The 26,499-nt window shown below is 51.7% G+C and overlaps 1 protein-coding gene across 1 annotated transcript; it reads right to left on the reverse strand.

Annotated features, from left to right (window-relative positions):
- Positions 1-3,368: 3,368 nt before the first annotated feature.
- LOC116947705 (uncharacterized) lies at positions 3,369-24,727 on the reverse strand. The gene is made up of 12 exons (XM_032963717.2): positions 24,149-24,727; positions 22,005-22,063; positions 20,809-20,905; positions 19,185-19,441; positions 18,663-18,823; positions 16,797-16,949; positions 15,681-15,749; positions 15,051-15,141; positions 14,308-14,396; positions 13,853-14,196; positions 13,292-13,454; positions 3,369-10,144 (listed from the first exon to the last, which is right to left on the reverse strand). Exons 1-12 carry the CDS (start codon positions 24,671-24,673, stop codon positions 8,403-8,405), a joined length of 3,750 nt encoding a protein of 1,249 aa, XP_032819608.2. The 5' UTR covers positions 24,674-24,727; the 3' UTR covers positions 3,369-8,402.
- Positions 24,728-26,499: the final 1,772 nt, after the last annotated feature.

The following is a 26,499-nucleotide window of genomic DNA, read 5'->3' on the forward strand; positions in this document are numbered from 1 at the left end:
CGCCCGGCCGCCTTTGTCTCTCCCCCAGTGGCGATGTTTATACGCAGCGCACCAGGTACTCGTTTGAGGCTGAGTCGACCTAGAGGAAGCCCGGGATCCGTTCGAATGCAGTACACACCCACGTGTCAAAAAGGCATTGCGATAGACGAGACCGGATGACTCGCAGGGCAGAGAGTCGGACTGGCACCTCTGTGAGCCTGAGTTGGGACCCAGGTTTCATCCGCCTCTGATGAACACGGAATCTCAAGCGTGAGTTTGATGGTCTTGGGGGCCAGTTACTGATGACTGCACACACACACACAAAACCCCATCACATGCAATTTAGTTTTGCACTTAATTTGGCAAAATTCCAACCCTGAGCATGAAACGGATTTATTCCGCCATGGTTTGGGGTAAATCATCTCGTGTGCCTTTTCAAAGAAGACTAATCTCTCTAAATTTAAAACTAATTTCAATATAACTGCTTTTTTGCGTGTCGGTTTGTTGTTTCCCCCCCCCCACTGCACCTCCGATTAGCCCGGTTTGCTCCGTACGGCGTGAAATAAGTTCAACACGCATACAGTACTGTACTTAGTTTAACACGTACGCTTTCGCGACAAATATCCATAATATAGGTTTTTTTGGGGGGGGGTTAAATCGCGTAAACATAAATGTGTCGTAAAACCCGCCACCACCCCACACAGCCAATTAGTAAGGTTTGTCACGTAAACAGAACGTGCCAATTCGTTACTAGTACAGCAACCCCGTGTGTTGGAGATCTCGTGGATATGCTCTCCAACACGCCGGTGTGCTGTACTAGTGGCGGGTTTAACGACACATGAACATTTACGCGATCTAACCCCACCCCCCCCCCCAGAAAAAAACCCTATATTTTTGGAGTACTGTACTTACATCGCAGAACTGTGAGGTATGGATTTGGGGGAGGCCTTCATCCAACAGTGGATTTATCACCGCTGACGATGATGGTTTCGTGTCTGTGTGAGAGGCAGGGGTGGCACTGTGCAACACACCCAACATGCCACGTGACATTCCACGCAAATGCCCACTGACTGGTGGCTCGGTAGACCTACAACGTGGATTCGCGAAAAAAGCAAATCCTGATTGTGCGGTGAATTGTCTCGGCACATCATCCATTTTGGGGTCGCTAAAATACCCACCGCTTTCATCTTCTTTGGTTCTTTCGGTAAAGTCACGTAGAATGAGAATAAAATAATAAATTGATAAAATAACACAATAATATTCTCACGACGTTTCGGCCACAACACAAGCGGCCTTCATCAGGTGAAGGGACGAGACTGTCTGGAGGACTTTACCGAAAGAACCAAAGAAGATGAATCCTTGCAGTCAGGAAAGCTTTAAATCGAAACCCACCGCTTTGTCGGAAAGTCATACGTGGTTATCCTATGGAAATACTTGCTCCCTGCATTGGAATGTGGAATTTCCGTACAATAGCTAAGGGTTGTAAAACAAAAACAAGCACTTGCGTCAATGTTTATTTGACCAGATATTTATATTTTTTTAAGGGGGGGTGGGGGGGGGGGGGAGAATCTGGGTTGGTGCCGGTGGCATCGTCGGCGCTGGGGTTCCTCCAGCCCCAGCGGGGAGCCGCGACTCGCCGCTGGTGCCGCCCCGGGTGGCCCCTCCGCCGCGCGACTCCCGCCGCAGCGTCTCTCCGGATCGACGGCGAGTAAAAGGCAGCCCGTTTCTGATCACGAAAGGGCACCGGCTGAGGATATTAAAATTAACGGGGTTGTTGCCGTAGCGACCACATTCAAAAGGAACTGAATACACATCTCGGCATTACCATTTGCCTCCTTCTCCGGCTGTAATGGGGTGAGGCATCGGCGGCGTTCGCTTGTCATAACATCCCGCCGATGAATTTTGATTTAAAGCTTTCGTGAACCAAGAATATGAATCCCGCCGATGCTTTATTTATTCGTATTCTTTTTCTTCCAAATCCTTCTGCCTGCCAGCCAGCTCAGCGACAGCGACATTCGACGATCTCGTCCAGGCTTTCAAAAAGGTTTTTTCCTCGTTCTTTTTTACTCCGGGCGAGTCCGCGGCGACTGCCGGCGAACGCTACCCATAGCCCTGGCCACGCGGGCACGAGCGTCAGAGAGGGCTTGCAAAGTGGCGCGCCGCTCGCTCACTGAGCGGCCCGGTGAGCGTGTCAGCCTGGGCGCACCAAATCTGAGCCGAGGATTTGCTTCTGCCCTGCAAACACGGCCGGCTGGGTAGGGAACAACCAACCGCACAGGCTGCTCGCAATAAATCCATTTGAGTTTTTGCCAGGAAGGGGGCGGTGTGGGGCGAGTTGACAGGGGTGGTGGTGGTGGGGGGGGGGAAGTACTACTTAAAGATGGGCACGCTTGGCTCTGCAACAACTGATCTGCTCGAGCAAACGCAGAACAAATCTGACAAACCCCCCCTGGGCAGACGGCTTGCCGCGGCGCGCTCCCAAGCCTGCGCACCGTCTCCACCGTTTCACGGAGGGCGCTGCGGAAATTGGCACTGCCGCAGCCTTGGGGTCACTGCAGGGTGGGGGGGGGGGGGGGTGGAGACTCGGCCAAAACTAAATCTGCAAATTTCCCACACTACCGCCTTCAATTGAGTCCATGACGCTGGAATACTGGCGTTCGCCTGCTAATTTTTCAACTGTGAGTCCTTGTTGCTTACTTCACGTTCATAATAATAATGTCATTTAATTATTAAAAAGAGCCTTTCAAGATGGCTATGCATTGGGACGTTCGACAAATTCCGATTTCGCGAGTGTTTTGTTCGTGGGAGGAAACCAGAGTTAATGTAAAAACGCCAGGCACGAGAGGATAGCACCCAATGGGTCCACAGTTGGGTTTATGAACCATGCGCTCTACCGCTACCTCCTGGCCTCCTTTTTAGCCCAGTTGTGCTTGGCATTTTGAAGGTTTCACAAATTAACACGTTTCACCAATTCCTCGTGTGGACATTTCTAGCGAGCTTCATCTGGCTATTCTGTGCACGATTTTACTGTCCGCTGCTGGAGGATGAGGCTGATGGGGGCTGCCAAAAGATTGTTGGGAGGCCCAGGGCAAAAAGCCAGATCGAGGCCCCCTCGGATCTGAGGCTCGGGGGGGACACACTGCCCCCGTTGGCCTCTCCACGGCACCGGAGGCCGGAGCCTGGAGAACGTTCAAACGTGCACTGCAAACGCTGAGCCGACTCGTCAGACTCCGCTCAGCGGTGAAGAACACACGGAGAGAGCGCAGGCAGCACATCGGCAGCCCTGCCATGCAGAGCCAAGAGGGAATTTTCCACTTTTTAATTAAGAGATTCCAACCAAATTAAATTCTCTTACTGGAAAGGAAGAAATTCAATTTATTCAGACTAAATTCTGACAGCAACATTTATTTGGTAACTACTTTATTGCCGCGCATAGATTTATGATGGAAATACAATCAGAAGGCAGTACAACGATTGCGTATGGATTCATACATCAATAATTGTTAAAAGGAACGTTTTTTCAAGCAAATAAATCTCGATTTAATTACCGTATAAAGACGCGCAGACGGCATCGCGGATAATATATTTTTGTAACACGTTGCGCAGACTCCGTGTTAAATGTCAAACACATCCGTAAATATCGGGCTGCTGCAAAAGTGACACGCGGAATGCTTCGAAATAAAAGTTGGATGAAATTGACCGCAATTATGGAAATGTTTCTAATTACGCGATTCACACCTCCCGTTTCTGCCGCGGCTCACATTCGCTGACATCTGTCACCACACGTGCCAGACCGTGTAATGAAAATACGGCGGCATTTATTTCTCTCTCTCTCTGTCCCAATAAAAATGCGTGACAGTCACACCCCGATTTCACCGGCGACGAGCCCGAAGCGTCCTCGCGAGCGCGATGGCTTTCAAAGGAGAAAGTTCCGGTCCAGATGGACAGGATTAATGAGATTCTTCTGACACCGCGAGGTCTTCCCGCTTCCTACGTAGTGTTTTTCGCACGCCGCGTCGCAACGAGACGCGCAAAGACGGCAGCCCATCTCCAGTTAGCACGGTTTGGCTACGTACGGTGAGAAAGAAGTTATACGTATGTAGAGACCTACACCTGTGTTTACGCGTTTGGACGTGACGTATAGGCGAAGACGCGGTGAAATCCCTCGACTGCAATTAACTAGTGCTTTACTTTCACCGTGTTCATTTTTCTTAAGAGTGCGCTTCCCCCCCCTTTACAAAACGGGGTGTTGTGTGTGTATATAGAAAACCAAGAGTTACACACTTCAAAGGATACTCGCTAAAGGTGCAATTTTTCTAGCTTAACGATGTGCTTAAACAACATGAGGCGTAGCAGCAACATTGCACAGTGGCTGGCTCTGTAAACAGTGAGAACAGAAAAACACACACGTAAAACACAAACTGTCAGTTGGGATTATTTTTCACCAACCGTGCCCATGTATTTGCCCACTCTAAATCGATGTAAAGGCTCACATTCCGAATGCCAGCACTTGAGACTTATCACAGGGTGACACAACATACGTCTTGACATGGAAGGGGGAAACTTTTCCTTTACTGCACTATTTTTATGTTTTACCAGGTAAGGCCCACTGAGCTATATAGCTCTTTCTCAGAAGCGACCTGGCCACAGATGATAGCTCAACAAAGTGGCTTATCACGTGGAAATGTACAGAAGCCCAATACTCCAAACGCGTGTTTCTAACTGTGGAGGGAAAAACCGGAGAAAATTGCACACGACCACGGGGAGAACAGGCAAACTCCAAATATACAGGCGTCAGGGTCGGGATCGAACCCACGACCGATATACCAGGCGAAGTAGTTCACATCTCGCCACCGTGGCAAGATGTTAGGGAATTGATTACCGACCTCTGTGGGCCAACAGAGTGTCGCTGTCAACCATTGCAATGTCTATCACGCACCATTCGTATGCTTTTCAATATCACACTTCTTATTCTACATGGTAGCGTCTGCTACAGTCCAGAGGACTGCTTCCCCACGGGCTTGCCGTCATCCAGTGGTCGCCCGTTGGCCACAGGTTGAGAAGCCGCCGCTTTAGAGGAACCGTCTGTACATTTTGAACGCGAAACGTGTACGGTGGCGGGGGAGACGGTGGCCACCTGCTCTCGGTCGAAGAGGGCCCAAGTCAGGAATCTGACCACCATCACTGCGGCGAGCGAGCGCTCGAAGAGGCAGCGAACACGAAACGACAAGAGCGGGGGCTTCTCTCGTCAAACCTCTGCCGCGCAGCGTGTGTCTCCCAAAACGAGCATCCCAATTGATCACAGTGGCGCGGCTTAATCTTGCCAATTACCACCAGAGCTGCCCGGCACGTGCGCATTCAAATCGCTGACTTAACGCCCGCGTCTCGAGTCATTAATTTTCTGTTTAATTTGTTTTGTTCTTGTAGTTTAGTGCAATTTAAGTTGTTAAAAATGAAGATGCGAGATGCACACAAAGCGTTTATCTAGCGAAGAGGAGCAAATATATAATTAAAATTTATTAAGCCGATTTATTTTCCATTCAAAACTCCCAGAAATTAGTTACGCTTGATATAGTGAAAACTAAAAAAAATGCCTCCCATGCTGAATCACTGGCAGAAAGTCCACACTCGGCAAAGATTCCAGTTTGACTGCGCACCTCCTGCGATCTGACATCACACCGGCAGTGCACGCATCGTAACTTTGGGGTTGTCATCAATCCTGAGCTCTCGTTCTCAGCTTTGCAAGACCTCCAACCTACACGTACGCAACATCTCCCACATGCGCCATCTACAGCGCCCCGTCTGCCGCTGAACTCCTCATCCGAGCCTTCGTTCAATCTCAACCCGACTCCTGCAACCCTCTCCCTCTTGGGCCTCCTCACAAACACCCACCTCCCCAAGCACTCCAGATGAGCTACAATGTTTCTGCACAATAAACATTACCACATTCAACCCAATATCCCTTCACCAGATCCCAATCCGGTCCTGGATAAATTACAAGATTGCGCTCACCGCACTTCTAAGATCCTCCCGTGGACCGGCGTCAGTCTCTCCGAGGAGGACGAAGATGGCGAGCGTGACCGTGCAATCGATACGGGATTGGATTGGGAAATGGATTGGCGTATTGGGCAGCGGGTGAGAAATCTGACAGCGGTATTTTTGATCACGATAAACATACTCAGGTCGTTCTCGGTGACCGCATTCGCAGACTGTGCACTCGTGAGTTTCCTCTCACAAGTACACAGCCCCCTCGCCTCGCCACTTGCAATTTCCCCGCCACCGAAGCACAAGCTTGAGAGTACAACCAGGTCGGGATTACATCGCCGACGAACCCAAACATCGTCGCCACCTCTAACCGGGACGTGGGGTGGGTGGTGGCGGCAGCAAGTGCTAGGTCCGCTCGTTCTATCGGGCAGGAACGGGACGGGACGAAATATCAATCTTCACATCAAATCACTTTTGTAACCTTCCACACGCGGCACATTTTCAATTCCCGGAGAACGACTCTGAAATATTTTAATCTGCAGGAGTCCAAAAAAAATAAAAAATCCCCATTAAATGTAATGTTAAATTTATATGTTTTACTGCTCGTGTTAAAAGCGCAATATTTATTCACTTTCTCTGTAAGCGGAGCCGAGGGTCTGGCGGGGCTGCTTCCTGTGCTCATGAAAGAAGGAGTTTGGAGAATTCTACCACGATGATAAAAAGAGCCCCCACACGTTGAAAAGCTGCCCACTGAGACGGAAGCCGTGTGCGAGCGTTATCTTCTCCTGTCGTGGCAACAGGAGGCTTCCGAGAACTGTAATGATACCGAATCACTTTGGTCTGGCGTTAGGGAGCAAATAATTCAACCGGCTTTAGCACACCTGCCTATTAGTGCCGCAGAGATCCACGGTAACCCACAACGAAGGGAGGACGACTCCTCTGATATTTACCCCAGCAGGGTCCATGTACTCACACAACAACTCATTGAAATGAGAGGAACACAAAGACAATCACATACTTACTCACGAAAATTATGGGACCACAACAAAGACAATCAAATGACAGGACCACACTCACTCACTCACTGAAATGACAGGGCCACAAACGCACGCGCACACACCACGCCGTGCGGTGCAGCCCGGATTCCCGTGTGTAACCGTAGACCGGCACACGTGAGCACTGCGAGTCTCTCCACAAAGTGACGATCCACTCAACGTGGCCTACTTTATAATTGGACATAACACCAGACAGCACACACCGCGTGTGGTCCTAGTAGTGCCACGATGTTCAGGATTCACCGAGTGGCCTCAGTAATGCTGCGATGTGCAGGTTCACCGAATGACTTCAGTAGTGCTGCAAAGTGCAGGCTTGACCATGGTCCCAGTAGTGCCGCAATGTGCAGAATTCACCGTGTGGCTCCAATAGTGCTGTGATGTGCAGACTTCACCGTGTGACCTCAGTAGTGCTTTGTGTGCAGACCTCACCACGTGGTACCAGTAGCGCCGCGATGTGCAGACTTAACCATGTGACCTCAGTAGTGCTTTGCTGTGCAGACCTCACCACGTGGTACCAGTAGCGCCGCGATGTGCAGACTTTACCACGTGGTACCAGTAGCGCCGCGATGTGCAGACCTCACCACGTGGTCCCAGTAGTGCCGCAATGTGCAGAATTCACCGTGTGGCTCCAATAGTGCTGTGATGTGCAGACTTCACCGTGTGACCTCAGTAGTGCTTTGCTGTGCAGACCTCACCACGTGGTACCAGTAGTGCCGCGATGTGCAGACCTCACCACGTGGTACCAGTAGTGCCGCGATGTGCAGACTTCACCATGTGACCTCAGTAGTGTTTTGCTGTGCAGACCTCACCACGTGGTACCAGTAGTGCCGCGATGTGCAGACTTTACCACGTGGTACCAGTAGTGCTTTGATGTGCAGACCTCACCACGTGGTACCAGTAGCGCCGCGATGTGCAGACCTCACCACGTGGTACCAGTAGTGCCGCAATGTGCAGACTTCACCGTGTGACCTCAGTAGTGTTTTGCTGTGCAGACTTCACCGCGTGGTACCACAAGTGCTGCGCCGTGCTCGGACCACATTTTCAAGGCTCTTTGTGCCGTGAAATAAAAGTTATTAAATGACTGACAAATACACAAATCAGACGCCTAATGACGGGCAATGCATTCTAACAACCCAACTAAACTCTTTTTAAAAGCCACCATTAAAACAAAGCTGGTGAAATTGGTAGATGGAAGAACAACAATCTGAATATATACGGTGTCTATTCAATTGCATCTTAAGACAGTTTACAATAAAAACAAACTACACCAGGTCAGATGGGGTCACGGTGCGGCAGGCAGGGCAGGGAAATACGGGAGTGGGAAATAGAGCAAACCGGAACGTTGCAACATTAACTCTGAAGCCAGGCAGAAAGACGTCTCGCTCACACATCCCAGGCTGCCTTGCTTGGCACGAAGGGCATCGGGGCCACGGGGCATTTGGGTGGAACCTGCAGTGGCCTGCCGGTCCGCACCAGCCGCCCCCCTCCAGGGGCAGCCTTCGTCTCCACCGCCCGGCCGGAAGTGGATGCTCGGGCCTGGCCACACGCCCGTGACCCCTTGGCATTGAACGATACGCTCTTGAGGATTCCGCCGCTGTCGCCCTTGGGTAAAGCCCGCGTCGTTCCGGCCCCGGACCTGAGATGAGGGCCGTGCTGGGCAGTCACCGGCCTGGACGGGGTGGATACGCTCCTGTGGAGAGGCACGTCCTGCACCGTGCTTCTTCCATCGCGGCTTTCCGGGTTGCGTCGCACCTTACCGTGGTCGCTGGGAGAACTGCGAAGAGCCTGCCCGGACGTGGCCACGTACACCTCTTCTTTTTCATCGCCTGCTTCGCGCTCCACGTCGCTGTTACCCGTAGTCCCCGTCACGGTCTGAACGTCAACGCCACGAGGGTTTGGTTGGTTTGATGGTGGCGAAGGTTCCTCGCACCTCACGCTCAGTTTCATGGGGGCGCCCACAAACGAGGTGACCGTCATCCGTGGCGGCCGCCTGCGCGCCGTCTCATCGTCAAAGCCGGAAGGGCAGGCTTCCGCGGATGAGGCTTTGACGAGCCTCAGGGCAGGGTTCTGAAGGCCGAATCCGACCATCTCAGCCGAGGATGAGCGGAACAGGGTGTCCACCGTTCTGCCCGCGGGAAGACAACTCGACGCCCTGGAGGACGCTTTGATGGCATCTGCATCCCAACACCAGTCGGGTTCCGAGAGCAGAGTTTCACGTGAAATTCCTTTTGCTGGCTTTCGTACTTCACTCGCGAGTCCCTGCTTACTCGCTTCTGTGAGAGCAGCGGGGATAAGCCGAACGCCTGCACACTGCGAGCCTTGGGTGTGTTTGTAGCCTGGAAACGTATCAAGTTTGAGAATCTCGCTAGGAGTTGAAATTGGATTTTCTTGCCCTTTTAAGTCGCAAGACCCACAGCCGCAAAACTGTGTAATTGCTGAACCATCGGCATTTGAGCAGCTGGGAGCAGGAAGACGCTTCTCCGACACCTCGGACACCGGCACGGCAAGGGAAAGCGAACTTGAATCGCTATCGCGCTGCTGATAATTATCTTGGCCGACCGATTGATTTGCATCGCAGACTCTGTTAAGGCCGCCGTAAAAAGTTGCGCAGGGATTCGAAGCCGTGGGGCCGAGGTGGTCGTCTCCCGGCACGGGCCGATGAAGGCGCCCGCCGATGGGGTTCTTTTCAAATGCGGTTTCAGCTTCGCTTGACATTTTAGACTCGGAGTTTCGAAAGTCACCGCCTGCCCTCGACGGATCGCCTCCTTTGCGTTTGAAGGCCAGCGCGTGCAGCTCGTTCCCCGATTCAAAAAACGCTCCTTTGATCCTGACAGCGGTCGGGGCGACGCGGTCACCGCAGCACAATGAGTTGCCGCTCGGCCGCGCGTTCCGCAGCGACGCAGGCGCGTCTGAACACGGGTCGGGGGTCAAGTTGGCGGAGATCGCAGGGGAGGCGGCGGCAGCCACGGGGAGGGGCCCACGGTGGCTCTGCCGGTCGCTTATCCCGGGCGCGGTTGCGCTGCCCGCGGTCGCGGCGCGGACGGAGAGCGGACGGTGACCGCCGCTGCCTGGCGCGCACGCTGACGTTGCAGAGCCTTGGCCCCCTCCGCTCCGCGCCATCAGTCCTGGTGCGCAGCAGCAACAACAACAACAAGAACAAGGACGACAACAACAATGTAAACCGTCACTGCTGTGGATTCCGGGCCAGGCCTTGTAAAAAGGCATTCTATTCCCGGTACAGCTCGTCTGGGGTTGGGAGGCTAAATCCCACAGAAGATGCAGTTTTTGTGCACAAATGTGAGGGCATCCCCACGTTGAGCGGGTGGTGGGCGTTGTTTTTAAATGTACTTGCTCCACGCTGGTCAGTGTGGGTTGAACGCGGGGAGCATAGACGTGGGATCACAGAAGTACAATACAACATTGGGTTTTGTTGCACGGCCCTCTGACGCCCACCGTGTTAGCCCCGCACTAGCCGATAAAAACCTCTTTGTATTCTGTGGTTGCCCGTCCAAGCACTATTTCGGTTCATCCTCGCTTAGCTGCTGAGATCTGACAGCATTGGGAGCATTCTGGGTGATTTAGCTATGTAGTGTTTTGCGAAATAAATGATAATACTGTCATTATTAAAGTTAGTTAGCAGTTTCAGTATTATAAACGCAGTCATTACGCATTGGAAATAACGCCAAAGCTTCGTAGTACGGCCGTAACATTGATCACATTAGTGCTTGAAAAAAAACAGAGCCGCTAAACCAGACTGATCTTTAAACAATGAGCATACCTTACAAATAGAAAATGTGCTGCTCACAACGTTAAGATTAATTTGACAAGGAAAGGCATTTACATTCTGGTGCCACAAGTTCGAGGAAGTTCAAAACTATCTGTTCTATATAAAAAAAGAATAAAACATGAGAAAGAGTTGAAATTCTTGTTTCGAGACATTTATTCGAACGGAGCTGAATAAACAAAGACTGTATCCCTCGCGGCAATGTTCAATATCCAGGGCGATGAAAGAAAGAAAGAATATAAATTGGACGTGGGTGAGAAAGTTGAGATAATTACCTGTACCCGTGGTTAAACAATGGTGCAGTGGACATGAACAACTTCCAAAATCGGAAGAACAAGACTTCTGTAAAAAGTTACGTGCCTCGAGGATTACGAAAAAAAATATCAGATCGCAGGACCGTTGCAGGAGACAATGACCTCTTTGACCGCTCCGAGCCTGCTGCGCTTTGCGTATGAACGCGGGAAAAAGAGAGGCGTTCATGGCGTAGTCATGTGGCCCATGCACTCCCCAAACGCTGCACAAAAAAGCTCGGAAATGTCACGGTGCTCGGCTAACGCCCCCCCATCACCACCCTTCCCGTCTACCCGAATGCAAAAATCGCGACGTGCCATAGAAATGTTCACACGAGCTTCACGTTGGCGAATGAAGGAGTTACCGTGAAAAAGATATTTATTTTTTCCTCTGTACGTTTGAACCTTTCGGACCACATGGACCTTTTGGAAAAATTCTTATGGTTTGGCATTTAGCCTCCCACTGGCCTGCGGGCGGTAATGAATGTCTTGTTGGAGTAAACAGTTGGCTGTAATCTATTGCTGGGTAGATTCACTTCTTTCAAAAGAGAAACACGAAATTTTAACGGACCCCCACCGAAGGTGAGCACACGGCCGTGGCGCACGACAATACTTGGTTAAATTTTGACGTAAAACTTTCGTGACTGCAGGAAGAAAAATAAAATAAAAAATAAAGTGAATAAAAAATAAAAACATTTTTATTTTAATATTTTTATTCATTTTATTTTGTATTCTTATTTTTCAATCTATGTGACTTTACTGAAAGAACCAAAGAATAATACTTTGGTCAAAAAACACAAAGTTACATTTTAATAATATTTTACAGATTCAATGGAGGGGCCCGGTTGTGTGCGAAATGAATTAAAATAACCAGCGTGGAAATATTTTTTGCGGTGCGTTTTGCACAAGTGTTTCCGGCGAGTTGGACAGGGGGGCAGCCTTATCTTGAAGCTGCCAGCAACGATGCTTGCCGGAAGGCAGCACCCAAAACCAATTATTGTGGAGATAATGGGAAAAGCTTCACTGGCAGACGGCTGGCTTATGACCACAACAAAAACTGCATAAGATGTTGTTCCAGCAAACAGTCGCTCGTACGTTTGCCAAAACGCAAAGCTAGGCATGCTGTTCCGGCAAACGGCACAATATTAGAAACGACCTGACCGACACTGATAACCTCCGAATAAGGCCGGCGCACTGCGTCAACACAAACTACAACCTACAAAAAAGCACGCCGTGCTGCAAGATTACGTTTTTTTTGTCTCCTGATACTGTGCCGCTGCGAGGGCTGCTTGCAACGGAGAGACGGGTTGAGGATGTGAGAGCGCGATGGGGAATTAAATTGTAATTCTACTCTTACCTTCCTTTCACAATTCGCCGCGAATTTAAGGACGCAAATGGAACACAATTAGCATTATTTTTGCGTGTATCACTTCCAATTTGACGAAACGTTTAAAATTAACGAGCACGGCGCTGACACGGCAACATTTCTAATCTCGGAGGCTACCTGCGAGAAATGCGATTGTTATTTTTCGTGGGTGCATTGTAAGCTTAATCACGCATCACTGCTGCCACCATTTTGAACTGAATGGCATTAATAAGTGCGCTGCATTTTTCCCGGCGCTCCTCCGGGGGAGCCCGAAGCTCTGGCGCAGCTCGCAACGGAGCCGGCACAAGGAGGCAGCGCCGCACGCCGAGCACCACCACCCCACCCCCCCCCTGCTGCAGCAAATCCCCGCCTAGCGACGCGAGCGGAGCACTGCAGCGGCATGGCGAAACCAGGCAGGGCGTCGGCGAAACACACACGTGGTGGAACAGGCGACGACAGAACGCTTCGCTTCTAAAAATAATTTGCGATGGCTGTGACGCGACGGGCAGTAATCACGGATTTTTAAGTGCTGTCGATGTTGGCAAATTGTCAAAATGTCGATTATCGCACTATGAGACCTCCTTTGCCAGTAGCGAGATATAGGAATAGGTTTTTACCCTTTTATCTGGCACAAAAACTGACACCTTTATACAAGGTGACCATGTTTGCAATAACCACAACACAAGCAGCCAAAATGTAAACAAAAAGAGACAACTCTGATAATGATATGCACTGTCCTTGAAATTGATTGGTCCACACCAAAATAATAAAATAGCTGACCTCGACAATCTTGGAACGTCATGAACCCACATCGCGTACCTGCGTCACGTACCTGCGGGGCCAGCTTCGACGGGAGGTTTGAAAGCGGGCGCCGGTTTCCTGCGCGGCGTTTGCGGGAAGATCCTGAGGGTGTCCATCCCGCCGTCGAGGCGAGGCTGGTTGGCCAGGCGCCTCCCCACTTCCGCGCTGCTCTTCAGCGGGTAACAAGTGGCGCGCTGCTTTCGCCGACACGCCACCCAATGGTGACACCGACCGGTCAGTCTCCGTCCGGCGGGAGAACACTTCCTCTACTCCGAGTTAACTTCGCACAGCCAACTACTTCCATTTATTGAAGTCTACGCTCAAGACTTGCGTCTCTTGTGAGCTCCCCCTCTGGTCATCCACACCACTGGCTCCTTCTCACTAGGTCTAGGCTCGAGTATTTTTTGTCCTCCATTCGTGACTATCTGCTCACTCACATCACACTCATCCCCCCGGCACTCATTCGTTCATTAGCAACCATCATCTTTACATCACCTCTATCTCCTCACTCACCTCCCCCCACTCATGTATCTTCTCTAACTCACCATCATCATCACTACTGCAAGCCTCCACAAGGAAGAGGAAACCTCACCTCCTCGGAGCCAAAAGCCTTCAAGTGGCTCAGCATGACGCGCAGAGACTTGCGCGAGCCATCAGACGGCCCCGATGATGACGACAAGTGGATGGCTCTGGCTCCGTCTCTGTCTCCAGGTCCGGATCCCGCTCTTGGCTTGGTCATCCGCAGCCTTAGCCTGGCTGACGTCCTGCTCGGGTGGGGTGCCGACAGGCCGAGAAGCATCCGCGACCGCTTCCTCGTCATGAGTGCCGCCCCCTCGCCTCCCTGCGCGCACGGGGTGGTGGTGGTGGTGGTGGCCTCGCCGGGCGGGACCGCGGCTCCATCCGCCTCGAGCGATGGAGCGTCCGAGCCTCGCGTCGCTGCAACCAAGGGACGCAGGTGGACACCGCACGAGAGGTCAACGGGGGGGACGGCGACGGCCGACATGGGGTGAGCGTTGGCATTCGCGGATGTCGGCAGTTTGGCCACACCATAACGGCTGGAGTCTCCGGCGCTTGGCTGCGACGTGTCGAGATGACCTGAGCCACGCGGCGTCGAGTCCCACACCTCGTCTCCTCGTCTGGGGGGAAGCAGCCGCAGGCGACACGTTATCGTTATCGCGCCCGCACGTCGGAACGTGACTTACTCGCGCAAGAGCGGAAAATTTACCTCGAGCGTTAAAGTGATCGGCACGGAGCTGGCGGGCCAGGTATTTACAGTACTTTACAGTATGGGGGAGAAAAAAAAATCCGCTAAATCTGTCAGCGCGCAAACAGTCGAGAGAACCCAGGGCTATACAATATAATAAATAAGTCTCTTGTAAATGGTCCCCACACTCCTGTCGTAACCGGCACGGAGGGGCCGCCTTACAGCAATCCATCAGGTTAAAGCGCAGACAGACGGATTTGTTTCAAAAAACCTTTAGCGTTTTGAGATTGAAGCGTGAAAATTGGCACAGCGATGTTCAAGGCCCATTGATTTTGCCCACAGTACGGTGATAATAAAAAATAATCGTTTTAGCTGTAGACACCTACGGATTGCGCAGTAAGGACACGTCGCTTGAGCAGCAACATCACTGACAGATTGGCCGTGACAACGTGAACGGCGCATCCCACCCTCCTTCTCGCCCCACCCCTTCGGCCCTACGCAGTTGCTCGACGCTATTGTGGAATTTTGCAGAGCCCCGCCGATGAGATGAGGTGCCACTGACATCGCTCGCGCCGCGTGCCCTCACCGCTTCTTGCCGGAGGAGTCGTGATTCGGGCTGACATCGGAGGATTTCCTCTTTTGTCTCCCCGTGAGAGGCGTCTGCGAACCCACGCAATCTGCAGCGACGCACGGTGGGGGGGGGGATGGGACGATAGTGGATGTGCGATCGTATCCCATCACCGATACGGCCACGGTGTACATATCCCGTGGCACAAAGTGGCCTCTGCCTATTTTCTGAGTGTGTTTATCGTTGCCGTGAGGCTTCCGGCTCCGGGACTTGAACGTTTTCCATCGTAGACAGGCATCCACTTGCGGCTTAGTCTTGTTTGAAGGGAAAGCTCGGCTGGCTTTTTTTTTCTTCTCTGGTTCAAGAGAGAGGTTGTTGTAGCTAGGGTTATGATGACTGCAAGTGACATTTCTACAGATGTCTTTTGGCATCCTCTCTTCAAGCAATCACACGTCAATCACAGCCCCATAGTCCAAGTGACAACTCAAACCTACATCGGCGTTCTGTGGAGTTAACCCAGTGCTTGCCGGGTGAATGGACACTATTGAAAAATGTCTTTGCCAAACTACTAACTAATATTTGTGACAAAAATGCGACACGCGTGTTTCACTTGTGTGCCTGGGAAAACAGCGACCTCTGAATCCGTACCTTCTCCCTTAGGTGTGCCTACAGGCGTCTTGCTGATTTTCAGACGATTCAAAGCACCGTAGACGACGTCTAATGAGAAATCCGAGACACGGCAAAGCGGCACACAACACCGATTTCAACGTTCGCAATCTGAGAGGTGGCCGCATGGCTCAAGAGGTCACAGCGATGAGCTGCCACCGCTGGGATCCCGAGGTCAAATCACAGGCAGCCGCCTGTGATTAAGCCCGGGCTTTTCAAGTGGCGAGGCGATGGTCTCTGGCCAGTTACCAATGGACTGTACACAAACAAAAAAACATCACGTTAAATTTATTTTTGCAGTTGATTTGGCAAAATTCCAGCCCTGGGGAATAAAACACATCAGTTTGACTTTCAAATATCAAGACAGTTATGCTTATCAGTATGTCCAGTATAAATAAATATTCTTATTCTGAAAAGTGTCGCACCTAATATGTAAACCAGAAGTCACTTCAAAGGATCTCAGAGGTAGCTCTTTGGTATCTGCTTTCGTGGGCCATATGCTTACCAAGAAGGGTTACACTTCTCCGAGACCCAAATGGATAATTCATCATGGCATGATTCCAAAAGCACAATCAGGATAAGATTGGAGACAGAGGACAAAACAAATATGTATACAAAAATAACATTTAGCAACGTAGAGGTGACAGCTCTGGTTTTACATTTCCGGCTTTGAGGTTCCAAGAGACGAGTGTGATGAGAATACACTTGTGTCTGCGTTTGTGCATGTGGTGTTCACGGTGTGTGTGGGGAGCGGTAGTGCAGTGGTTAACACGCTGCGTTTCGAACCCAGCGACCCGAGTTCGATTCCCGCTCACGGACAACACCAGTGACGATTATCTGAACCGGTCATAGGCATCTCCTAGGTCGACTCAGCCTCAAATGAGTAACTGGTATGGTGTGTAAACATCGCCACTAGGGGGTGGTCAGCGTGGTGCTGGCCACGCACGCCCCCGTGTGCCGTTCCGGCCTTCATAGGCGTTCGCTAACAGCACTTGCTCCTACAGTCTGTTAAGGCTATACAGGGGATCTTTGTCTTTGTGGGTCACGATGGTACGTGATGTCTCAGACACACGACACAAGCAGGGGAGGTGCTGTTACCGTTGAAGCTGCGGCGACGGTTCAACTTGAGCGAGCGCTGGTCTCCACGCCCGCCAGTGGATGGCGACTGGTCCTCGCTGCCCTTCCTGCCAAAGGCTGCCCCTGCAGCATCATCGTTATCTTCCTCCACCTCCTCCTCATCCGGCCACTGGCCTGGAGGGGTCAATCGCCAGAAATGGTGTCACACTGTGTTCTTAATACTAGATTATCAGATTACTTTCACAATTTGAAGTCGTGGTGTCCGGAGCCATTCGCACTTTCCTGTAGGTCACACCAAAAACGGAACGCAGCGAAAATCCACAGCAAATTAATAAAAATCGTGCAAACGCTTGCATCAATGTAACACGCTTTCCCCATGTGTGTCATCCTCTAAAGTATTAATTAGCAGAACACAAACTGATGGGTAACTGTCAGGGAAATTATAATAATTATAATAATCATATTTCCAAACGGGTTGCGAACAAGACAACAAGCAAGACAACAAAAAAAAACTCGTCTCCCCCGTCCTCTTTTCAAAATATAGATGGACTAGTCCTAAATAAACTGCCAAATCGCTGCGCGTGGCGCTAACGTTTTTTATAAATAAATAAATGCACCGTTTAAAAATAAATTTATGCAAACCAACACACCTGAAGACGACCGTTTGTGTTATGGTCGAAACGTCGTGAGAATTTTTATTGTTTTATATATTTTATTATTTTGTTGTTTCCCTTCAACGTGACTTTACCGAAAGAACTAAAAATATAAGACAACAAGCGTTTGCAATATTGGCAAATACAGGAAAAACGTCGCCGGACGCAGGGGTTAACGTACCTCTAAAATGCCTTGCTGGGCGAAACTGCGTTCGACAAATAATAGGCCACGTGGGAAAAATAGCGTTGCGTTCCTGGCTCCGAAATGATCACCCCCTCCCTATTTGTTTAGTTAATTCGACAAGATTCCCGCTCTTGTAGTAATTAAGAATGTCGAGTCGCTCTCCACACCTTGTGTGTGCACACTCTTTCAACGTGACCTGAACACAAAACCCCTGTCTGAATTACTCTTCCCACAATGCGGCATATGCCCAACACTCGCCACCCAGAACTGTATTTCCAACCCGACGCCTGCCCCTAACACTGTCACTGAAACGTTAAGGATTCGCACACGTAGGAGTCCGTACAACCAACGTCAATGAGTGTACGGCGAGATGCTTGCGGCAGTGTGTGCGAACGTTTGCGTTGCGCGTGACCGTGTAGAGTATTTGTTACATTATCGCACGAAAAATTACAAATGCAAAGAAACTTACACAGTAAATAAATCGTTCTCACAGTCAATTCAGTCACACCTCAGTACCTTCCGACTGATGCAGCACTCTCACCTCTCGCACGCCAATCTAACAAATATCTTCGTAACAATCTTAGCAACGTAAAAATGCGTATAGTTGAAACCTCACCACCCTCATTCCGAAAAACAGACCCTGTTAAGTAACACCGTGCAAGCTGAAACATGCGTTAGATAAAACCACGTTCGGCGAGATTTTTTTTTCCCTCTCGTTTGTGGTCTCAACATTTTTGGCTAATTCTTATTTTTAACAGGCTAAATCCCTCATAGCTATACGACTTTACACGAAAGTTCTGTTCACATTGGATCATCTTTACGAGAGTCATCCTGCCAGTCCCAATTATCCGATGGGTGGACAGGCCAGAGCTAATGCATAAGCGCTTTCAACCCGAGCTGAAAATCGTTAATAAAACCATCACTTGGAGTTGCGGGCCACCGAGGAAGAGCCAAAATGAGTCACGCAAGTGGCGGGAATGTTGCAGTGCCCCCCCCCCCCCTTCCTCCCGTGCCACCAGTCGCTGCCGTGGATCTTGGGGGGCTTCGTACCGATGCGAGGAGCATTGGCGATGAGCGTCTCCACGGTGAGCACCTGCAGCTGGAGCAGCTGTTGTGTGCCGGGCGTGAGGCTGGCCCCGCGCCCGCCGTGCATCAGGGTCGGGGTGAACACCACCGCCAGGTTCGTCGCCGTCATCTTGTTGTCCTCCGCTCTGAGCGCAAGACGGATTTTTTTTTTATTAACGAAAGGGAAGGACCTCTTGCAGTGATGTGTGGCCTCCCTGCCAAAGGTTATTTGAAAGTCCTATTCGGTCTCCGGCAAGGCCAAGGTCCCCCATCACTGTCCTAGACCAAATCCCCGAGCGTTCCCCGTTTGGGCTTTGAAGGACAATTAGCGTAGTCTCTGGAATTTAACACACATTCCCCCCCCACTCTGCATTTTCAAGCAATAGTTGATGGCGTCTTGTTTTCTGAAGCATCTCATAATCCGGAGACCACGGCAATCGATAAAAAATTTCCCACGGACTGTTCGGCCCCTCACGTTAAATTGAACGGCCACAGTCGCCGCCTCACCTCTCGGCCACGGAGTGCAGGAAGGTCATGAGGAAGCGCAGGGTGTGGGCGGTGGCGGGGGACATGAGCAGGCACAGCAGCAGCGTTGCCCTCGTGCGCTCCTCCGCCGTCGCCAGTTGCTGCGCTCGGCGCAGCGATGAGTGCAGCTCGCGCGGCACCAGCGGCTCGGCCGCCTCACGCAGGTGCTGTTTGAGCAGCCCGGCGACGTCGTTCACCGTCGCGCCCGCCAGGCAGGCCTCGCCGCGCTCCAGCCGGGCCTGCGGTTAGCCGCGCAGAGACACGCGGGCAACTTGTTGAGCGACCGTGACCGTAGAAGCAAGGGCTGTTTAGCCAGCGGGCGCCCGCTACAAGGGCGAGTGCAATGTTTATTCTTTCGGTGTGGGTCAAATTGGGAATCTCCGTCTCTCCCCAGCACACGGAAAATTTACGAATGTGACGTCAGTGCAGTGGATTTGATGTAAAGTTCGCAAATGTGATATCACTTAATACTTGTCCGAGTGCAACCTTGGCTTGGAAGATAACAATGTCAAGGGTTTTGTGGCCAGCACCATGGCCACCTTTGTTTCTCCAGGGCTGACGGTAACGCAATGCACCGGGTACTCATTTCACATTTACGGTTGAGGACCGATTCACAAATCTATATATAAGGGAAATTTGTGAATATGTGCCGTTCGAAGTGTTTAGCATATTTCCCGACATGCAACAAACTTGAAATTTGGCATGTGGGTAGCTTCCAGAATGTACACAATGCAAAAAGTATTAAAAAAATTACTTTTGTATTGGGGGGGGGGGGGCAAGTGAGCGATGACGTCACATTTGTGATGTCACCCGCATGCGGCAGCGTCACGCAGTGTGCCTGCTGACGTCACGCATCCTCCCTACCCAAACCCTCCGCGTAGGCCGTGTATTAATCCAAGACAAGAATCCAAGTTCCGGGCGAAGCCGGGTAGTAAAGCTGGTCACTTATAAATAACATCAATGGCTGGTACTTGAAACCAGCTGTCTGGAACCAAATAGCAGTGCACGAACGACTGTTTATCTGAGCACACAAAAAAATAGACACACAGTTATACTGTTTGAGCAAGTACTGTTAGTAAACAACCATTAAGGTTGAAACAATGAACAAATGGGTGGTGCAGCTAACACAAAGCTAATTCGACGTTTTTCTCCCCAATACTGAGGTCAACACATCACACCAGATTCACGTGTAAAGGGCAAGTCGACCTTGGGAGCTGCCCAGGGACAGGTTCTGACATAATTTCCATTGATGTCAGTCGTGGCTGGGAATAAAACTCAGGTCAACGGGTTCAAAGCACAGTACCCTAAACAATGGCTCCACCACTCCCTACAAAAGACGCAGACACACACACACACGCTAGCACATTTACACAAGTTTTTCCCTCTCATCCATTTGCCCCATTATAGTATTTCCCTCTGTGCCACGCAGCTTACTCGAGTCAACTTAACTCGTACACGTCTGCATGGGTGTACAAGTCGACGCACGCACACTGAAGCAATCGGCACGTGCCATAAACGTCCGCCAGACATTGCCCTCCCCACCCCGCCCTAAACACGCCCGACTGCAGGCCCCGTGTTTGCCTGCGCACGAGCACGGTTGAAGGACCTTGAGCTCTCGCATCCTGGACAATGATCCCGGCTTCCGGAAGATGCCCTCTGTGTCCAAGTGGTCTTGGAGATAGCGACAGGCTTCCAGGACAAACCTTTTAACATAAACAAAAAATTATGATCAGAGTTAGGAACTCATTAGCGCACGTACCTGCCCCGTTATCGATCTACTGCTGGATGAGGGCCTAGCCGCTCCGTGCAGGTTTTGGGGATTGCCTCTACTTCACCACGCCGGTCCAAGTAGGTCAGTGAAGGGAGTAGACTTCGGAGCACAGTACAGCACAATTACGTATTTTGCCGCACTGTCTTCTGCTGATAATGTAGCTCACTGATTCCTGATTCAAATGTCACCCATCCAAGCGCTATTCAGGCTCAACCCTACTTAGCTTCTGAGGTCTGACAAGAACGGGCCCTTTCCAAGTAATTTGCTCATATGACGTTCCACTGAGGCCTCTTATTTTAGTCTGCTGATCTGACGATAGCTGGTACACAAGTAAATATGAACAAGGTATATGGATTAATCCAATTATAACTCTTTCTGTAAATTATGAGAAAGTATCAGACATAAAAGTACGTGGAGACCTGAAAAATAATAGTGATTTATATATTCAGAAATGTCACACTGAGTCCAAGGACTCTTTTCGAAAAAAAATGTCCTGCTAGATTTGTATTTTTATATTAAGATGTTTTCAGCCAATTTATGAGTGTTTATACATGAGTGGAAACCGGAGCACCCAGAGAAAACACATTCACGCGTGGAGGTAACACCTTATCCCCGACAGATGGAAAGAGATGAAGATTAGTCCACTTGCTGTAGTGCCTTGTCCTGGCGGGCCATGGTATGGCACCTTGTTAACACCCACAGGCAGGGACTTTCACAGCATTTGTAAGCCGCCAACCCTCGCTGCGACAGTGCTGGATTAGAGGCGTCGCCGTTGTGACTAACGGATGCGTCCTACTATCATACATCGCGTATCACGTGATGTAACAAAACTGCGTGTTCAATTTGACTTGAGTCGGTAGTTTAAAACAAGCCTTTGCTAATTATACACGTAGCGCAGCAATGATACGCGACATGCACGGCATGATGGGAGGACTGTTCCAGTGGTTACTATTGCACCGTTTGCTCTCTAGAAGTTATCTGTATTATTATCACTACTGCTCTTAAGCTAAAAAAGGCTGTCTTGATCGTACCTTGGGACCAGCGATTCGGTACTGGATGGTGAGCCCCCATGAGAATAATCTTCTTTCTTCTACAACAGGGCAACGAAAATATTAAAAAACATTAGTACTTGCAGACCAATTGGCCCAGAGTTTCACACACCAAAATTACCAAACCATTGCTTGCAAATGACTCTCCCTTAACATACCGTATTTCTCAGTACAGTGGTAGGTGGCTGAAGTTGTAATTATATCTTCTGCCATTCTATTAGACTGTTGTTAGGGGCTTGTTGAGACTGAAGTAGAATGTATAGATGCAGCCCTGCTATTTTTGGCTCACGTCACTGCTGACAGAAGCGTCTCCCCTAGAAGGAGCGCTCGAGAGTTCATGTCGAGCAGTGGTTCTCAACCAGGTGGTGCATACTGCACCCCCTGGGGTACGAGATGCCCGATCCGGGGGTGCGAGACGTGGCCAGATTTTTTTCCAAGGTAAATCATCGAACCACAAATTAAGCACGGGGCATGCAAGTACAATTTACTTTGTTTCATGAATCCCTATGTATTAATTACCATTATAAAAAAATGTTAACGATTGAGAACCAAACGAGTGCAAGGCTGCAGTAAGGGTTAAGAACCACTGATTTGGAGGGCATTTTGGCCTGTTAGTTCACACTGACCAGGCGTGTTGGAGGAGGTTAAAGCACGGTGGAGAATTTGTTACAGGTAACGAGTCGAGAATAAGCATGCCGTGTGGGTCTGCCCAGACCTGTGAATTTAGATAACAAATGTCAGACAATCTATTTGCTTTTTGCCACATTGGCAGGAGTACACAAGCACAGAATTCAACTTGTCACAACAGCTCATAATAATAACCTGTTGTAACGCGATAAACTCAACACATTCGTCAATAACACTGTGGCCTTAAAAGGAAACGTATAGAATACGCGAAATTACGGAAAATGGCCCTCCCGTTCAGAGCACACAATGTGCACACAACGTGATCTGTGCACACAATGTGATCTGAAGAAGGGCCATTGCCCGAAACGTCGCCTATTATACACGTTTCCCTTCAAGGCCACAGTGTTTTTTCGGGACGAAAGTGTTGAGTTTTAGTGTTACGAGAGAGTCGTTGTGGACAGGTCGAACGCACACAGAGTCTTATTTCACTGAGCGTGCCACAGGGATCTCGTCGTTACCTATCATCAATAAGTTTTATACCCAGGAGGTCACCTCATCCTATCCATCCACCTCATCACCTAGCATAGCCTCCCTCCTCTCTCCCACTACCATCATCGCCTCTCACGTAACCTCCTCGGATCTGATCACCTCGCTTAAGTTTGTAACATAGTTCAACAACAGTAAGTACTCACCCCACCGCTCCCAAATCACGTCACCATCTCGACCATAAACCTCCAACACTCCCGGCTCTCTCGCACCACCGCCTTACCTCATCACATCCTCCTCTTTCTCACCAACTCCTCACCTCTACAATCACCGCCATGTCTCTCCAACAACCTCCTCACAACTCGCATCAACACCTTCAAACCTCCCACCACATCGTCACCTTTCACACCACCTCCTCTACGTCCCACCGCCAGGTTCATCGCCTCTATTACCACTTCCTCACCTCTCCACCACCTCCTCACACGTACCACCACCTCATCACCTCTGCCACCACCTCCTCACACGTACCACCACCTCATCACCTCTGCCACCACCTCCTCACACGTACCACCACCTCATCACCTATGCCACCACCTCATCGCCTCTACCACCACCTCATCACCTCTGCCGCCACCTCATCACCTCTCCCACCACCTCATCACCTTTACCACCACCTCATCACCTTTACCACCACCTCATCACCTCTCCCACCACCTCATCACCTCTACCACCACCTCATCACCTCTACCACCACCTCATCACCTCGGCCACCACCTCCTCACACGTACCACCACCTCATCACCTCTACCACCACCTCATCACCTCTTTATCACCTCTCCCACCACCTCATCACCTCTCCCACCACCTCATCACCTCCCCGCACCCCCCACCCCGCTACCTCGCACTCACCTTCCACCACCTCATCACCTCTCCCACCACCTCATCACCTCTTTATCACCTCTCCCACCACCTCATCACCTCCCCGCACCCCCACCCCGCTACCTCGCACTCACCTTCCCCGAGCCAGCCCGGCCCTTGGGCCTCCTGGCCGCCGCCTCCACGCGGACCCCGAGGCTCCGCAGCTGCAGCCGCGCGGCCGCGCCGACGTTGTGGTCCCTCATGCCGGGGGCCTGCGTCTCCTGGTCCCTTGTCTGAGGGGGCCTGCGTCTCCTGGTCCCTTGTCTGAGGGGATTCCGTCTCCTGGTCCCTTGTCTGAGGGGGCCTGCGTCTCCTGGTCTATTGTCTGAGGGGGGCCCTGTCTCCCTGTCGCCCTGTCTCCCTGTCCCCCTGTCTCCCTGTCCCCCTGTCTCCAGTCTAAGGGGACCCCTGTCCCCCTGTCTCCCTGTGTGAGGGGGGCCCTGTCCCCCTGTCTCCCTGTGTGAGGGGGGCCCTGTCCCCCTGTCTCCCTGTCCCCCTGTCTCCCTGTGTGAGGGGGGCCCTGTCCCCCGCTGTCCCCACTCAGCTCCGTCTCGCTGTCTCCGCCGCGTCCCGCTCACCGTTCGTCTGTCGCGGGCGACGGCCAAACGCAAGCGGCCCATTGGGCAACGAAATTCAAACTGAGAGTGACGGGGACAGGGGCGGGGACAGGGCGGGGACAGAGGGGTGAGAGGGCGGAGACAGAGGGGAGAGAGGCGGAGACAGAGGGGTGAGAGGGCGGAGACAGAGGGGAGAGAGGCGGAGACAGAGCGGAGCCAGGTGGGAGAGAGGCGGAGACAGAGGGGAGAGAGGCGGAGACAGAGGGGAGAGAGGGCGGAGACAGAGGGGAGAGAGGCGGAGACAGAGGGGAGAGAGGGCGGAGACAGAGGGGAGAGAGAGCGGAGACACAGGGGAGAGAGGGCGGAGACAGAGGGGAGAGAGGGCGGAGACAGGGCGGAGACAGAGGGGAGAGAGGCGGAGACAGAGGGGAGAGAGGCGGAGACAGAGGGGAGAGAGGGCGGAGACAGAGGGGAGAGAGGGCGGAGACAGAGGGTAGAGAGGGCGGAGACACAGGGGAGAGAGGCGGAGACAGAGGTTAGAGAGGGCAGAGACACAGGGGAGAGAGGGCGGAGACAAAGGGGACAGGGGCGGGGACAGGGCGGAGACAGAGGCGGGGACAGAGGGGAGAGAGGGCGGAGACAGAGGGGAGAGAGGGCGGAGACAGAGGGGAGAGAGGGCGGAGACAGGGTGGAGACAGAGGGGAGAGAGGCGGAGACAGAGGGGAGAGAGGCGGAGACAGAGGGGAGAGAGGGCGGAGACAGAGGGCGGAGACAGAGGGTAGAGAGGGCGGAGACACAGGGGAGAGAGGCGGAGACAGAGGTTAGAGAGGGCAGAGACACAGGGGAGAGAGGGCGGAGACAAAGGGGACAGGGGCGGGGACAGGGCGGAGACAGAGGCGGGGACAGAGGGGAGAGAGGGCGGAGACAGAGGGGAGAGAGGGCGGAGACAGAGGGGAGAGAGGGCGGAGACACAGACGGGACAGGGCGGAGACAGAGGCGGGGACAGGGCAGGGACAGAGGGGAGAGAGGGCGGAGACAGAGAGGAGAGAGGTGGAGACAGAGGCGGAGACAACGGGGAAGGTGACAGGGTGGAGACAGGGAGACAGAGGCCGAGGCGGAGACAGCGGAGACAGCGGGGACAAAGGCGGAGACAGAGGGGAGAGTGGCGGAGACAGGGTGGAGACGGTGGGGACTGGGTGGAGACAGAGAACCGAGACAGAGGGGGAGAGAGGTGGAGACAGGGCGGAGATGGTGGGGACTGGGTGGAGACAAGGAGGCAACGGCGGAGACAGCGGAGACAGGACGGAGACAGGGAGACAGAGGCGGAGACAGCTGGGAGAGAGGTGGAGACAGGGGCGGAGACGGGGAGGAAGGGTCGGGGACAGGGAGACAGAGGTGGAGGCAGCGGATACATGGATATTTAGATGGAGACATGGAGATAGGGACTGGGACAGTGCAGAGACAGCGTGAAGACAGGAGAGGAGACAGGGAAGTATAAAGAGTTAGAGAGACCAGTGACGGAGCTGGGACAGGGCGGAGACAAGTGAGACAAAGGCGGAGACAAGACGGCAGGAGAGGCAAGGAGGAGGAGAGAGAGGCGGAGATCAATGGAAACGGCATGGGATACGGGTGGAGACAGGGAGACACGCGATTAGACAAGGGATAGAGTGAGACATGGAATAAGACGATGAGACAAGGAAGACCAGATGACAGAGAGGACGTGGGCTGTAGAGACTGGGGAGGAGACAGGGGAGGTAAAAGTGGGACAGGGATGGAGACACTGGAGGGACAAGGAGATTGGGTTTATGGATTACAAAAACTAAATTCTTTTAGAACTCCGAAACAGAATCTTTATTTATAACTGGAGGAATCCGAAGAGCTATAAAGCT

Source organism: Petromyzon marinus, chromosome 31 (genome assembly GCF_048934315.1).
Source record: "Petromyzon marinus isolate PM22_M1 ecotype Great Lakes invasive population chromosome 31, UKy_Petmar_22M1.pri1.0, whole genome shotgun sequence".
Classification (NCBI taxonomy): Eukaryota; Metazoa; Chordata; class Hyperoartia; order Petromyzontiformes; family Petromyzontidae; genus Petromyzon; species Petromyzon marinus.